The sequence below is a fragment of the Stomoxys calcitrans genome, chromosome 5 (assembly GCF_963082655.1).
Source record: "Stomoxys calcitrans chromosome 5, idStoCalc2.1, whole genome shotgun sequence".
Taxonomy (NCBI): domain Eukaryota; kingdom Metazoa; phylum Arthropoda; class Insecta; order Diptera; family Muscidae; genus Stomoxys; species Stomoxys calcitrans.
In genome coordinates this window covers 156,127,703-156,145,022 of record NC_081556.1, presented here as the reverse complement: position 1 = coordinate 156,145,022, position 17,320 = coordinate 156,127,703, and the positions used below count along the sequence as shown (strand labels likewise).

Sequence of the window (17,320 nt, the reverse complement as noted above, 5' to 3'; positions counted from 1 at the left end):
TGAAATTGTGCATGAAGTACTTTATTATGACTGTGCTAAGTATGTTCCAAATCGGTACATAACCTGATCTAGCTGCCATATAAATCGATCTTGGATCTTGATTTCTTGAGCCACTAGAGGGAGTGTACCGTTAAAATTTTTTCTCGCGAAGTACACTATCTGTCAATGAGTTTTGGTTGTGTGTGTGTATTATAGTTAAGATCCATACCATACACAAACAGCGAAAAATGGCGCGAACTAGTGATATACTCAAATTCAGAGTTGCACTAATCACTGATTTTGACAGATAGTGCACTCAATATTTTGTTGTTGGGCAACTGCCACTACCTGTAAACGAATATATCTTGAACAAAAGTCAAACAACAACACATAACAAAGATAACAGCTTTGAAGTAGAGTTGATTGCTATCCATTTGAGCTTTGCAATTAAAGGCGCTATTGACAATTTACATACGACTCATCATTTTTGCTATCACACCTGTATGTTATTTTTGTATGACATAACCTAAAAATTTGAGCAAAAGCTTATTTAATTATAATTATAAATTTGTGACAAAAATTTAATTTTGAGTTGCTTTCATTCGACTCACAACAAAAACAGCTGATTTCTTCATGTTTTTATCAGAATGAATAGAGCACGCTCTAATCGAAAAAAATACATGTGCTATTTTGAAAAGTGATTTCCTTGTGTTAGTTTCGTTTGTATCACACAACATGTACAACTCAATATGTGCTTAAGTTGACATGTCATAAGACAGCTACATGGCATGTATAAGAACCTTAATTGAAGAGATATTTACGATGGCGCAGCGACATGTCGCTGGCGTTTTAACTTAATACCACTTCTACGAAATGTGTTTACATTTTCTTCGGGGACGAAGATAGTGCGAACACATTCCGTATAAGTGGTACCATTACATAATTACCAGGTAGTATACCGTAAACAGCTGAATACAATTTTTTTCTCACGAAGTGCACTATCTGCCAAAAAGTTTTGGTTGTGTATGTATTATAGTTAAGAACAAAAACAACGAAAAATGGCGAGAGCTAGCAAGATATATTCATTTACAGGTAGTGGCAGTTGCCCAACAACAAAATATTGAGTACACTATCTGCCAAAATCAGTGACTAGTGCAACTCTGAATTTGTGTATGTTACTAGTTCGCGCCAAGTTTCGTTGTTTGTGTGTGTTATGGTTCTTAACTACAACTATACACACACAACCAAAACTGGTTGACAGATAGTTCACCTCGCGAGAAAAAATTGTACTCAGCTGATAACGGTACGCTACCTGGTAGTTATGTCATGAGAGCTAGTACCATAATCGAAATCAGAGTTGCACTAATCATTGATTTTGACAGATAGTGCACTCAATATTTTGTTGTTGGGCAACTGCCACTACCCGTAAATTAATATATCTTGAGTGGTACTGAGTTCTATGAGCAAAATAGTAGGGACATGTCGCTGCATCAGGATATATTTCTCACAATTTTAGTTGCAAATACAATCAAATGCTCACGAAATGGGCCGAATCAACTCTGTTTCATTACTGTTGTATTTGTTATTTGACTTTTGTATGTGTTCTGACAAAAAGGGTCCGTCGGATTTCGCAATAATTTATTAGGCATTTTCGCTGCAAATGCAGTCAGTACTTGGCTGTTAAGAAAAAAGCAACGCTGAAACTTACTGAATAACGCAGCGACATGGTAGTGGTCTAAACCAATCATTCGACAAATTTTATTTATTATAAAATAAATATTTAATTGTATAGAGCGAGCGTTGACCGAGAACAGTAAACGGCAGTGGAGAAAGAAAAGGAAAACAAGGAAGCAAGCACCTGGTCCAAAAACAATAATAGAAAAGACAAGGGCAAATCATGGTGCAAGACGAAGGTGTACGTGCAATATTTTTTCTATAGAATATATCCTTGGAAGTATACTGTATACACTTTACTCATCATCACCGACATCTCACAACACAGTACTTCCATGGGAAAATTGTTATTTCAATCGATATGCTGCTGCTGCTGATTGTTAAGATTTTTGAAAAATTGCCAGCAACACAAGGAAGGAGATTTCAATAATCATACCAAAATTTCAGGTACCACAGTGCTTTAGAGAGTTTGCCCTAACATATGGTGTCGATTACTTATGTTTTGTTTGTTTGTAGGATAATGTAGTTATTTCATAGGAACATAGTGCCAATTAATACAGTCACACAGAAAATAGAACAAACAAATACGATAGACGACCACATAGATTTCCAGGAATTATAATTATTCACACAAAACTTAGGTATCCACAACTCAAACCACCAAGAAGCTACAATATAAAATAGTAGTACCTCCCACAAACCAGAACATCAGTGCAACAACATTCGAACAAACGTCATTAAGCAGCATTTTATCATCATCATATGACTCTAACGTCGACAAAGACGACCTCCCTCACAGCACATCCAGCGTTTCTTAATTAGACTTGTAAAAAGAGTTACTGCCACTGTGTACTCTATCGGAACCAAAGCAGAAGGAAGACATTACTTTTTAGAACACACACACACACATACATTTATATTTTACTGTAATTTAGGCATCAAAATTGGCGAAAGAATTGGCTAGCGAAACTGGCTTCACTATAAAGACGAAATAAAAGTCATATTTGATAAGTTTTCCCGCTATGGGAAACTGCCTGCAATGCTTCCAATCGACATCAGAGCATCCGTCAACAACATTGGGTAGTGGTGCAGCTACCTCATCATCAGTACACTCTGGCTGCCATTCCACACACATAGGTGAGGGTCGCTATAATGCAGCGACGACAACATTAAACGCCAATGATTGTCATCATACGCAACTGCAGAATCATTTTCACACAACAGTGAGAAGTACTTTCTCCAAAGAAAGATCTCATGGTATGTAAAGCTATATAATTTACTTAAAAACTAAATGTTTCAATTTCGTCTCTCCCTCCATAAGAAACTGATGAGCTGCTCTCTACAAGAAGTCCACTCAAACCAGCAAACCATTGTGATACAAAACGCAGTAGTTTTAAGAAATCATTTGCACTACTTAATGGTAACGCATCAACCATGTGCGACATTATAACAACGGGTGAGTAAATCAAGTACCTTACACAGTTCCTATTGTTAATAAAAAATCTTCCTTTTTTTTGTGCATGGCGTGCTTCAGTTAAAGAAACCTCTGAAGTGTCCGATAATACTTTGAACAAATTATTTGAAGAATATAAAGAGCCAGACGAGGACATGATATTGGCCGAGGGTATTGAACGTTTATGTTGTGATCTCAATTATCAACCAGATGAATTTGCCATCTTGGTGCTTGCCTGGTGCTTAGATGCTTCACAAATGTGTCGCTTTACTCGTAGTGAATTTATAGAAGGTTTACATAAAATGCGAGCCGATACTATAGAAACCATACACATAAGACTGGAGCAGACAATCGAAACATTAAAAGTCGATTCCGAAATGTTTAAGCAGTTATATCGCTTTACATTTAGGTAAGTGAAAAATTCATAGCTTATAACTTAACTACTATGTAAATTGTTTACCTTAAATATTTACCAAAACATCTAGCTAAGGTGTAGTCTATAAACAGATCCTTTTGAAAATTTTAAACTATTGATACTTTGAGAAATAAGAGAGGAATGAATGGGGAATCTCTTTTTAAAACTTCAATCCTCCCACCACCATCTATGGTACCAAGGAAAACGATTCACCCGCCACCAGATGTTGTTAGTGTTATAATTTGATATTTTTAAAACCTTGCTCCAATTATAAGGAAATCTACGAAAGTCACCATGGTGCAGAGGTTAGCATGTCCGCCTATGACTCCGCACGCATGGCGTGAACATCAGAAATATTTTCAGCGGTGGTTATCCCCTAACTAATGCTGGCTACATGTTGTAGGGTATGCTGCCATGTTAACACTATCAAGTAGTGTCGATATGCGGCATGCCTTTCGCAATCTGCACAAAAAAGGGGGCCCCTTAACATTGAGCTAAAACTTTCATCGGACTGTGCTCATTGATATGAGATAGGTATGGAACGTTCATGGGAACAATATATCCCCTCCAAATATTGGTGTCATATGTGAGGTACTTCTATTCTATGCAACTGCTCATCAAAGAGGTGTCGCCTTGCTCTAGTCCGTTGTGCTTAATAACATGATTCGGACAGCACTTGTTGATATGTAAGAAGTTTGCCCCCTATTCCTAAGTGGAATGTTCGTGGGCAAATTTTCATTCACATTATCAAAATTAGAATAAACAGGAAGCCTTTTGTTGTTGTAGCAGTTTATTGCGTTCTATCTTTCGTCTGCTTGATTCTGTTGAGTGTCAAGACTTAGGAACTCTGCGACTAAGATGGGGTCCGTCCACAGTGATCTGTTTCTGAGTCGAGTGTGTCCGGCCGGGCGGTTAAACAGGTGATTTGTATCGTGGGGTCACTGGTTACAATCGGGACATACATCTTGCACGTCGGCATCAATCCTAGCTCTGTAGGAATTGAGGCGGCTGCATCTGCCGGAACGTAATTGAGCCAGAACTACTCTGGTTTGCCGAGGGAGGTGGATTTCTTCAGGTGCAATGGGTGGCGGTCGTTCTCCAAGCACAACATTCACCCGGTAGCCGTTTACCGCATCTGCTACCGTGTCTGCATGAATGTTGTTTATGCCTGCTTGATATGCCGCTTGATCTAGAGGTTCTCTCTTGTAGCGCTGAACCTCACGCTCAAGATCTTGTAGATCTACCTTAAGGTTTCTTGGCGGTGGATATCTATCCACAAGATGATAATTTGGATGGTCTCTGCGATAACAGCCCAAAAGGTATTACTTAGACAGTATATAGTGATGTCTTCGCACTGGTAGGATCTTTGTCTCCTGACGGAGGTGGTCCACATGAGAACTGAGGAGACAGACAGATCTGAATATTATTCCACTGCGTGTCACAAAGTTGACGAGACCACACTGGCGCTGTATAACTTACCACAGACCGGCCAATTGCTTTGTACGTGGTCAACAAGGTTTCTGTCTGCACCCCGATGCTGCCAGCAAGTGACTTAAGGACCTTGTTGCTACTTTTGACTTTATCGCAAATTGCTGTGGCATATGGGGAGAGAGTGTAAGAGCTGTCAAATGTGACGCCAAGTATTTTGGGACACTTGATGGTCGGAATCATTTCTCCATCGACCATCACGGTCTGCTCAGTATTCACCTCACGCGTATTTGTAGTGAACAATGTGCCTGAAGATTTGGTGGTAGATGTCTTTAGATTTCTTGCAGCAAAATATGAGGCAAGCTCGTTAAGGTAGGTGGGAGGGCCTGATGCCATGATCGTACAATCGTCCGCATATGATATGATCTCTATGCCATCTGGAGGGGTGGAATGGAGGATAGCTAGAGGTTGAACAGTGCCGGAGATATCACCCCACCTTGGGGAAATCGCTGTTTCACTCTACGGTGCTTCGACTTCTTATCCCTAAAATTCACAAATGACTGGCGACCGCACAGATAATTCGCGACCCAGCGTTTCAAGCCTGGCTGGAGGGACGTGTTGGCGATGTCCTCAAATAATTTAGCATGGCTGAACGTGTCGAATGCCTTCGATAGCTCCATTGCCACGAGGACCGTCCTATCACATGGTCTGGCCTGATTGAAGCCACGGAAAATGTGTGCGGTGATGGCATGCAAAGCTGTTGTTGTGCTATGCAGTCTTCGAAATCCACGTCGATGCTCGGGAATTCTCCTACGAGGCTTGGGAGGAGTAATGCCTCAAGCATCTTTGCCACTGGTGAAAGAAGGGAGATCGGTCTGTACGACTCCCCCAAACTCGGGTCCTTTCCATCACTCTTCCCATTTTCCAGAAATCGAGAACTATAAGAATATTCAAAGACAGGTTGAGGACAATAGTAAGGTACTCAACTCCAGGTGAATCCAGATTTTTTAACATCAATGTAGAGATTCCGTCGGGGCCCAACGCCTAAGATGATTTGGCGCAACGGATGACATTCGTAACTTCGCCCACGGTAAATTGTGATGGCTGTTCGTCGGCTCGAAGACCATGAATACGGCGAATGGCTCTCCTTCTTGCCCTGTCACTCTTGGGATACATAATAAATTGACGGTTGAGCAACCTGTCGCATCTCTTCGGATCAGTCACGGTTATTTCGCCAAAAGTGACTGAGGTCCTGTCATCCCGTCTACCGGGGTTCGAGAGTGCCTTAACAGCAGACCACATGGAGGTTTGTTCTATACGTTTTTGGCATAACTACAAAGACAGAAGGGCATGAAAGATATGAGGTATATTCATATCTTGCTAGTATTACAACAAATCAATTATTCGTACATAGTTTATAATTTAAAATAATTAAAAAAAAAAAAAAATTTTCTATTCTTTCTTTTTCCCAGGTTTGGCCTTGAACCCGATCAACGGATATTATCATTAGACATGGCCATCTCATTGTGGAAATTAGTCTTTACTGTCCATACCCCAGAAATATTAGGCAAATGGATACATTTTCTAGAACAACATCCTAGTATAAGGGGCATTCCGAAGGACACCTGGAATATGTTCTTGAATTTTTCGGAGCAGTGTGATATTAACAATTATGATGACACCGAAGCTTGGCCAAGTCTATTCGACGATTTTGTGGACTATGAAAAATCGCGCCTCGAAAACGGTGACGATGACAACAACAATGACGATCCTCTACAACAAAAACAAATGCATGATAATTCAAGCTCAATGAATGTATTATAGTATTAAGATAATGAATTTTTTAGTACGATCAAAACACACACCCACACCCACACACACACACACACATACAAACTAATTTAATACTAGCCCCCGCCATCCCTTTTGCTGCGGGTTTAAGTTAATGTTAAATGTGTAAAATTGTATAATATTCCTTTAGAACTCCCCAAACGGTATCCCCTACTCCCAAAGGTAAAAAACAAATATTTCTCGTTATGTTCGTTCGTTCGTTTTTAACATTCCCATTCCCCATGTTCTGCAAAAACACCCACACACCCATACAAACTCATATCTGTGAGCTCGCTTCTTTGGTGCTGGTTACCTTGTCAAAAAAGAACGATCTCATAGAGTTTTCGACATTTATTTTAGTTGATTGATACTGATTTTAAACACAAATACAAATACAAAATTGTACATACAAGATTTCCATAAAAGCATTGTACTCATAATGACGTAAATAAAAATACTGCAATTATGTATTTATTTCATAATGATTATTAAATTAGATTAATTCACTTTAGCATCGATACTTTAGTTGTAAGATATGCTGTGTCCCAGATTTTATAGGAATTTGTTCTTAGCACTCACACTCATGTATTCAACTCCTACAACTGAAATCTGTACAACAACATCCCCCTCGGGATTGCCAAAAGTACACAAAGAAGATAAGTCATGCAGAGACTTAACCTATTTTAGAATTAAGGTGTCGATCGAAAACCATTTATTGTCATATTCATGATGGATTTGCATTACATTTTACATAGAAATAATGCATACATACATACATATACATTAAAACAAAAGAAAAATCAGAAACAGCATTAAACCGTATTTGTGTAATTTCTTGATGACATTTAGATGTCGGCATGTATTCTCGAGTTATGAACTGTCCTCTAACACCACATTTAGTATGATTTGCACAGAGCTAGCGATTGGCACAAATTTATAGTTAGAAACGTTACCCAAATCACCCGAATACATTTCTACAGTGAACAGTGAAGATCACTCATCAATATTTGGTTTTCTTCCGCTTCTCTATATTTTTATTTCTTTCATTTTGCCTACAAATCTGCATATTTCGCATCAAACCTAAATTGCCATACTAAGTATGAAAGAATAATTTGCACAAAATTCTGTGTATATTTAACTGATCGAATAAAATACTTCACTATGATTTAAAACTTTAATTTCTTATTGATAATCTGTTTGTGAACGCCTTTCGTTTGAGTGCCTTAGTGGCACTATCGAAAAGATTCGAATGAAAAAATTGAACCATCGAGGGCCATACTCGTATTTTTCTTAATTCGAATATTTAGATATGATTTTTATTTGTTTTTGAGAAACTATTTTTTCTTTTTTATACACGGAAAAATTTTAAAATTCTTAGTTTTATTGTTGAGCCGAGTTGGTAGCGTGCTAGAATTACCAGTGCAGGGGTCGTGGGTTCGATTCCCTCCAGAAGCCTTGGTCTGTCGCTACAGTGGTATCGCAATGGACCTTTGTCAAAGTGAGTTTGTAAAGGACTGCCACTCTTTCCTAACCTAACCTAGTTTTATTGTTCCAACTTTAGAAAATTTGAAAAAGAAAACTCCTTTAGGTTAGAATCTTATTTCAATCAAGGCATTTATTTAGCACCAGGTTAGGTTAGATTGAAGGAAACGAGACAAGCATGCTCGGTTGTTAACCTCGTCACGCGAAGACCGCAGCGACATTGTGCTACTTGGTACAGAATTGCGCTCTCTACAGAGTCAAAAATTATTATACAAATGGACCGATTTGACCCATTAGCAATCTCAACTGGATTACATTAAACTGGATCGCTCTGGTATTGCCATGTGGCAACACGCAGCTTTGTGACTGCAATGGTTTGTAGCTATTGTAAAAATATGCATGTTTCTGAAAGGTGGTCGTTTGTTTAAGTCGTTTAATGGGTTCTCATATAAAATTGTTGCAAAATTTGCCTTTAAAGAAAGAATGCAAAAATTTGTTATTGGTAATTTTTCATATTCCATTAAGGAACAGGCAGAAGACTTCTTGCACATCATTGAGTGCCGCCCGATTCTACTTCAAGCCCAATGATAACCTCCTTTAAGTATCCGACTCGAACCTCCTTTAAGTATCCGACTCGAACTTCTTTAAGTATCCGACTCGAACCTCCTTTAAGTATCCGACTCGAAACGGAGTGCCAATAAAACTGAAAAACTTAACAAATCTTCTATGGCGGGTACATGACATTTAAACCGGGTGAACCTAACATATTTGTACTTGATTTTGATGAAAAAGTTAAAAATAATTTCCATGCATTTTAAATTGTTCGTAAATAATAAGTGGTACCATTTTTTTATAAAAACAATAAAATTCATAAATTTTTATCCTAGCTCCCTGTCATTTGTTTGGGGGAATTTCTGCCATGTTTTACCGTCTCATTCTTCCTTTTATATCGATTCAGAATAGCTACTTTTTTCCCTGGAAGATATTTCCCTTTTTCAAAGTTTGTTTAGAATATGGGAAAAAGTATTAGGGAATAAACTCCCAGTAGATTTTTATTCAGAATAGGGGAAAAGGGAGTAGGGAATAAACACCCACCCAGGGAATTGTTATTTGGAATAGGGCTGATTATTTTTGAGACGGCAAATTGTGCAAAATTTTGTGCTTTGTGGAAAGATTTGAAGTAGTTTTGTGTAAATTTTTATTGATAAAAGTCAGATTTGTTTACCTTTTTATGTCAATAAAAGATATGGCAATGCTCATATGGCTCAGGCTGGAAATTATAACTACGATCTATGTGGTGTTGATCGTTACCATGAGAATCTCAGCTCAGAGCTATACAATTTGGGGGTAGTAGAAGGCTCCATAAGGAGCATATACCTGTGTTAAGTGTGAAAAGCAGCATGAACCCGTGGACTGTGCCCGTGTGTAGACAGACACATCTGAACCTTTTTACGCTAATTGCAAAGAGAAAGGCCACACTGCAAATTGGAAAGGTTGCCCCACTTACAAGAAATACTTATCGGCTCCTGAGGAAAGGATCAATAAAGCTGTCCAGAACAACACCATTGCAAGAAACAATGTGAGTAAAGCTATAAGTATTTCCCCTAAATGGCCACAGAGAACTTTTGCAAACCTTTTTCATCAAAATTTGCAACAAAACTCAATTCCTGAGAATCGCAAATTTTAAATAACGATAAAAGATAAGTTAAAAGTTTCAGATAAAATCAACCCCATGGCAGCCGGTTGTACGTACCGTATTGGCCCGATGAAATGCTTCATCGGCAAGGGCTGCCACCTCGGTGTACAACACACTACTACAACAACAACATATGATGGCTCACCCCTAGGTGTAGCAATTTTAATCAAGAATAATATCGACTACAACTGGATTGTATTCACTGATCTTGGTCTCAACTCTATTTTTATTCAAGTAAACACCTCTAGAGGCAACACCCGAGAAAGACTCCTAAAAGGATCCATTTATAATCCGTGCAACTACGCCGTACAAAGACTCTATGCTGAACTTGACAAACTTTTTGGTCTACTTACCTGATGTGATGGCTTTATCATTGGCGGCGACATGAATACCAGAAGCCTTTCTTGGGTCGACGGCGCCTAAAATACAAATATTAAAACCTTTCAAGCTTGGATTTGAGATTGAGGATTCCCCACTTCTATCCGAATGGTCCATCATATCTTGATCATTTTCTTGTCCGTCCAAATATAATAAACATCATCGACTCCAACTTTAAAGTCTCAATTCTTTCTCTTTCTCTGATCACTTTGCGTTAAATTTACTGTCCTCCGGAATAGTTACAAAAACTCCTCAAATGTTTACTTCTTACAAGAATACTAATTGGAATGAATTCTGCAATAATTTGGAATCTGCATCTATTAATATTCTGCTGCCTATAAACAGAAATCTCGAGATTAATGAAATCGATGATTTCATTGGTAAATTCAACAACGTAGTTAACTCAGTCCATGACACGCATTCGCAGAAAAAGCAGGAAAAACTTTCACTTTCAGAGAAAGTGAAGATTTTTTTCAAAATAAAACACACTTGGCAGAAAGGCGTTAAAAAGATCTTCTACAGAACCGGCAACAGACAAAGTCAGCAGTATATTATTCTCCCCAAGCAAATTCAGCACTTAAAGACAATAATAACAGAGCTTATAAACTTTGAACAGACGCATCATTTTAACTACAAGGTTCAAAATATCAAGCGAGGACCACCAAACATCATATGAGTCAACATTCAGCCACACAACTTCTGAAAACCCAGTCAACGATTTCCATTCAAGGGTAACAGATTTTCTTTTGCCATTACCAAGATAGGATTACAGCTTCAGCGATTTCCTGCCCTAGAAAACCCAGAGTGTCCATTTCACTTCCACTTACAAGGTTAAAAACGTTATCTGTAACATCAGTAATAAGAAATCGTGCGGAGCTGATGGAATATCTATATTCATTTTGCGTCGCTTACCACCACTGCAGTTCCTTGAATGGAATGCTGTATAAATTGGTTGAACTTGGTCAATATCCCATTCAAAACATCTATCAAAATTTCATCAGATTGCTGAAGTTAAAATACCCGGGTATATTTGATAGATGTTTTGAATGCCCAAAAAGCAACAAAAGTTGCAGATTCCTTTTCTTTTTTAATCAATAACAAATACTTACCTCAGAAAACGATTCTATTGCTTTACAAAGTGGCCATCCGGTCGGTGCCACTTTATGAATGCCCCCTCTGGTTCACTATTTTACCCGTTGTGGCCATGTAGTTTGAAATTCTTGAAAGCAAAATTCTCCGCAAGTGCGTGGATAAACACTATGCATGCAAATATGCAATGCAACATCAAAAGACATTTAGTGCAGCCTGCACAGTTGTGAGGATCGCTCAAGGAATGGAGGTGGAGGATTGGCCTTCGTGATACCCCATTCAGTGCAATATAGACCCATGTCGCCTAGCTCTAGTGACCCCTACATGGAGTGCATAGGGATAGCAATCATGTCCGGCACCGCCGAGATAAAGCTGCACAACGTGTACACACCGTCGGTTGGTAGCTGTGTCCCGATTAATGGCCAAGCCTACAACCCCAACATAAGTGGGTTACTATCTGGCCATAATCGTCTGGTTCTAGGGGACTTTAACACGCATCGCATTTCATGGCACTCTTCCCTAGGTAACGACCAGCGGGACATAGCTTTGGCGGAGCAGATTGAAAGCTCCACATTTTGCACGGTGCATGAGGATGCCCCACTAGGATTACGAGGAGGTGCAGCAGCTGGCCAAACATTTCCATCGGATCTCCTGAGTGACGTATCCTGGCAAGCCGTTGGAGAAATTATTCCGACCATCAAGTGTTCCAAAATACTTGGCGTCACATTTGACAACTCTTACACTCTCTTCCCATATGCCACAGCAATTTGCGATAAAGTCAAAAGTAGGAACAAGGTCCTCAAGTCATTTGCTGGCAGCACTTGGGGTGCAGACAACGAAACCTTGTTGACCACATACAAAGCAATTGGCCGGTCTGTGGTAAGTTATGCAACGCCAGTGTGTTTTCTTCAACTTTGTAACACGCAGTGGAATAATATTCAGATCTGTCAGAATGCCGTCCACCGAACTGCGACGGGCTGACTCCTCAGTTCTCATGTGGACCACCTCCGTCAGGAGACAAAGATCCTACCAGTGCGAAGGCATAACTACATGCTGTCTAAGCATTACCTTTTGGGCTGTTATCGTAGAGACCATCCAAATCATCATATTGTGGATAGATATCCACCACCCAGAAGCCTTAAGGTAGATCTAAATGATCTAGAGCTTGAGGTTCAGCGCTACAAGGGAGAACCTCTAGACCAAGCTGCTTCTGAAGCGGGTCTAGACAACATTCATGCAGACACGGTAAATGGCTACCGGGTGAATGTAGTCCTTGGAGAACGACCGCCTCCCATTGCACCTGAAGAAATTGACCTCCCACGGCAAACCAGAGTAGTTCTGGTTAAATTCCGGTAGATGCAGCCGCCTCAACTCCTACAGAGCATGGATTGATGCCGACGTGCAAGATGTAAGTCCCGATTGTGACCAGGGTTCACACGATACACGTCAACTGCTTAACTGCCCAGCCAGACCCAGACTCCAGTGGACGCACCCAATTTTAGTCGCAGAGTTCCTGGGTCTTGACACTCAACAGAATCAAGCAGACGAAAGATAGAACACAACAAACTGCTACAACAACGTTTAGTGAGAGATTGTTATATCATGAATATTCACTCTTAACTAATTTTTTATGCTGAGAAAAATTCGCGCTGGTATGAATCTGCTTATCTATCCCCGATTACCATCCTCAGCGAATCCACCGAAAAATATGCAGGACAAAATCTTCTACCTGATTTTTTTATAAAAAGAGCGTCCGACTCACACAGGGGCTAATTAATAAGTTGAAAAAAATATACACATTAAACATTTTTAAAATGATTCTTACACCCAACCCAAAGAAATAATTTTAATAATTTAAAATTTAATTTAAAAACTATTCAAATTAGCTATAATTCATTCTAATCGTCTTCCGTGATATTGTGCTAGGCACTTTCATTCAAGAAAACATATGCTTTTCATTACACATAAATACGCTGCTGCCACTGCGTGGGCAGAATCGTTTTGTTATTTATTTTAAAGCTGAGTATGCAACTCTAGCGAAATTTTCGGTGGCAGCCAAGACATTTATGTCGCCACTGACAAATAGTTGTGTAGAATACAAGATGGCGCCAAACATCGATATATAATTTTGACCGTATTTTAATCATTTTTGGCTAATAAAGTAGAAATGTGCCGAAGTTAATCGTTTTTATTTGCAAATAACTTTATATGTTGCATGGGCTATTAAAACATACACTTTCATTCGTAGTTGCAAGGAAAAATTCACCAATATGGCACCCTATTACCTGTAAGCGAAATTTTCGGTTATGGTAACGGTAAAGAAAATTTCGTTTAGGATATGTCAATGCATATCATATGGCAACGAACATTTCGCCAGAGGTGTATACAGCGTTTTAAGAGTTATGCTATGTAGTAGTAGCAGATATTTATTTTGACAGACACAAGGCTCTATAAGCCATTGGTTAAGGCTGTGAGCAAGCTTTGTCTCGCTCGAACTCATTGGATGATTCAGTGCATCTTCCCTTCTTACGGCATGTAGACAAATATAGTTCTTAGGTTTAATTGTTAACCGTTCGTTAAGCATGTAAAAGGAAGAAGAAGTATCTTTTTATTGTTAATGAAAGAAGCGACGAAAAATGATAACAATCAATAATAATTGCTAAGTATTTTGCGAAATAGCGAAATATGCGTTGACTAGTGCAATTAAAATGGGAACAAATTTTTCGACCAACTCCAAGAAGAAGAGAGTGATTCATTGATTTTAGTTCGTATAAGAAAGTGATTATTTTGATCAGATTGCTGTCATTGCGGGGGAGTGAGTGGATGCCACCACTGTAGGAAGGAAGAATGTCTTGCGAACAATGTCATGTAAAATTTACGGTTTTCAAACGAAAGCGTAGCTGTTCGGACTGCAAGCGATATTTTTGCCACAACTGTCTGGTGAATACACGCAAAAATTCACAGCTCTGCGAAAGGTGTATTCTTTTTAGTAGAAGGCCACTGGAAAGGTCCGACTTGGTAAAACTGAAAACCAAAGATTTGATATTTTATCTGCAGTCGAAACACATTTCGACAGCTGGCTGTGTAGAAAAGGAAGACTTAATTGATTTGGTTATACAATGTGTTGAACGTATGGACTCCAATCAGTACCAGTCATCGTCAAGTGGTAGTAGTAAGAGTAGCAGCAAGAATACAACTCCACAACATCAACCACCAAATAATAGTGGCAGTGGCGGTGGAGGTGGAAGTCGACCATCAGATGGTGGTGCTGCCGCCGGTGGTGGAAGAAGATCATTCGATAATACAACCTCCTTTGATAATATTAAACAAACGTGCCAAAATTTCTTTAGTAGTTTAAGCGATAACATAAGTGATTCCTTTGCCAATTTGGAGAGCAGGGCTTGCTCTAAAACCCGAGTGGGCAGAAATAATTGTAGTAATGGGCAAAATAGACCAAGCAACGTTACCGAGCAGCCTCGGGTAGCAACCAGGGAGATACCAACATACGCAAGCAGACAACAAGAAACGGTGACGGGTAACCATAGTCCAATCAGAGAAACAGCAGTTCCAGTTCAATCGACTGTTTCAAGTCCTGTACAGCAGGAACCACAGACAATTCAATTACCCATACCTTCTCCCACAGCAAACACAAATGAAATAGCACTCCAATCGACAGCGGGGGAAGAATTAATAGCGGCGGTTAATGGCAGTGCTCGAGACGATCTGGCTATTGCAGAAGAAGCTGCCGGTGATTGTGAATGCTCCGATGAAGAATTGATAGTCACTTTCAATTCTCGCACTAGATCTCCCAAAATATCGATAGAGACTAACCAATCCTTGAGTAATGACGAGGCTGACCAGGCTGCTAATTGTGGGCCTTCAACATCGGCATCTACCTCCAAGCCTTCTTCACAGTATTCAAAACTAGAAATTTACATCAATGATGAGGAAGATTCTTCGCATTCATCATTCGAAGAGCTGGGTGCAATTGGTGGTATATATGATGACAGCAAAACCACAACTGACACAACAAGTAACACCACAGATCAATGGCAAATGTTGGACCTTAAGCAGGACCCAGCTTCAAATCATACAGTTGATGCAACCGACTCCAACAGTCCATTTGCAGCTAAGGAGCCAATAGAAACATCGCCGAAATCACAGCACCTTCGTTCAAAAAAAGTAACACGTAGACGCTCCGAAAGCTATCTTAACCGTAGAAGACCTCAGTTCAGCCTTGAAGACGAAGATGATGAAGGAACTGCAGCACTTTCCTCATCTCTCTACAATCCTTCCTCCCACACAAGAATAGAAGAAGAAACACAGACATCGACAGCGACCAGCAACACCGCAAAACGGTGCTGTCTACGCTGCGGTAAAAATAAGGTTAACATACGAAACCAAGTTGAAAAAATGCGTAAACATTTGGAAAGTTCTCAAATGTCTGAATCCGATATAAAGCAAGAGTTGTGTGAGTTTTTGGCCTACCTTGAACAACGCACTAAATCGGTAGAGTATTCTGACTCGGAGGCTGGAGCATCGACTCCAAGTGCAGGAGCACATACAGAGATCCAACTGCCAGACTACAATGTCACAGAGCGGGCTACAGCCCACAGCTATGTGACAGACATCGATACTTCCACAAGTATTTGTGAGAAGGACTCAAGATTTATAAACTTGGAAGACTATGACACTCTGTAAGTTACACAATGTCATTAAACAAATTTTGTGGTTGTTGACTTTTTCCTTTCAATTTTAGCAAACAATTGGAGAATTTAAGCGTCAAACAATTGAAAGAGGTGTTAATGTTACACAGAGTCGACTACAAAGGCTGTTGCGAAAAAACCGAATTACTCGATCGAGTGGGGCGTTTATGGAAAAATTTAAAATCCACTCCAGGTTTGTGTTTTGATACTTGCTACTTGCATAAAGTTTTCTTTTAAAATGGATTTTGTTTTCAGCCGTTGAAAAACTACCTACAGACGAACTGTGTAAAATTTGCATGGACGCACCCATTGAATGTGTGATCTTAGAATGTGGCCATATGGCCACCTGCACTAATTGTGGCAAAGTTTTAAGTGAGTGTCCCATATGTCGGCAGTACATAGTAAGAGTCGTTAGATTTTTCCGCGCTTAGGTATTTTATTGGAACAAATCTTCATTTTGCTATAACACTTATATACATATACCCTTTGAAAGGGTATGAGTTTAAACTCAATTTAAGTTTTAGAAGGCGCATCAAAACGCCATTCACTATTAACTTTAAATGTTTGTATTTGATTAACAGGAAATGTTTCGTATTAATTTGTAATTTAAATTAAAACAAGTTTACTCTATAGAATTTAGACTAAATACAATTATTATTATTATTATTATAACAACTACTATAATCATTATTAGAAATGTCAGTGATAAATATTTGAGATTTCCATTCCAATATAAACTACATATTAAATAATTTAAAAAAAATGCAAAAATGTAAAACAAAACCCCTGTACTAATAGTTAAAAGTAATGTATAAAATAAATCGTTCGTACCTAAAGATGTATTCAACAAAGGTTTAAAACAATAAAGAGATGCAATAATAAGAAAAATTGTCATGTATATTTATATTTCGATTCACATTCTATTCTTACCCACTATAAAATTTAAAAGTATATTTTTTTATTTGCTTAAATTAAGGCCAAAAACTCTGTACGACAATCCTAAAATGTTTGACCAAAGCGGTTAGCCATATGTTAAACCAGAAAGGAAAGACAAAAGTCGGACGGTGGCCAATACATAATACCCTACACCTATCAATCCCATGGCAGCCGGTTGTACGTACCGGATTGACCCGATGGAGTTCTTCATCGGCAAGGGCTGCCGCCTCAGTGTATAACACACTGCTACAACA

The 17,320-nt window shown here is 39.1% G+C and overlaps 2 protein-coding genes across 5 annotated transcripts; both read left to right on the top strand.

Annotated features, from left to right (window-relative positions):
* Window positions 1-1,613: 1,613 nt before the first annotated feature.
* Window positions 1,614-7,957, top strand: LOC106081949 (DCN1-like protein 3). Of its 4 annotated transcripts, none has more exons than XM_013244231.2 (6): window positions 1,614-1,706; window positions 1,772-1,894; window positions 2,589-2,910; window positions 2,975-3,109; window positions 3,188-3,515; window positions 6,422-7,957. In XM_013244231.2, the coding sequence occupies exons 3-6, from the start codon at window positions 2,676-2,678 to the stop codon at window positions 6,771-6,773; spliced, it is 1,050 nt and encodes a 349-aa protein (XP_013099685.1). In that variant the 5' UTR covers window positions 1,614-1,706; window positions 1,772-1,894; window positions 2,589-2,675; the 3' UTR covers window positions 6,774-7,957. The 4 variants fall into 4 exon arrangements, with proteins under 4 accessions (XP_013099685.1, XP_013099684.1, XP_059226228.1 ...); XM_013244230.2 differs by having other exon boundaries at window positions 1,772-2,100; XM_059370245.1 differs by having other exon boundaries at window positions 1,772-2,100; window positions 2,170-2,910.
* Window positions 7,958-13,951: 5,994 nt separating this feature from the next.
* LOC106081942 (dentin sialophosphoprotein) lies at window positions 13,952-16,802 on the top strand. The gene is made up of 3 exons (XM_013244219.2): window positions 13,952-16,121; window positions 16,184-16,323; window positions 16,386-16,802. The coding sequence occupies exons 1-3, from the start codon at window positions 14,272-14,274 to the stop codon at window positions 16,559-16,561; spliced, it is 2,166 nt and encodes a 721-aa protein (XP_013099673.2). The 5' UTR covers window positions 13,952-14,271; the 3' UTR covers window positions 16,562-16,802.
* The last annotated feature ends 518 nt before the right edge of the window (window positions 16,803-17,320 follow it).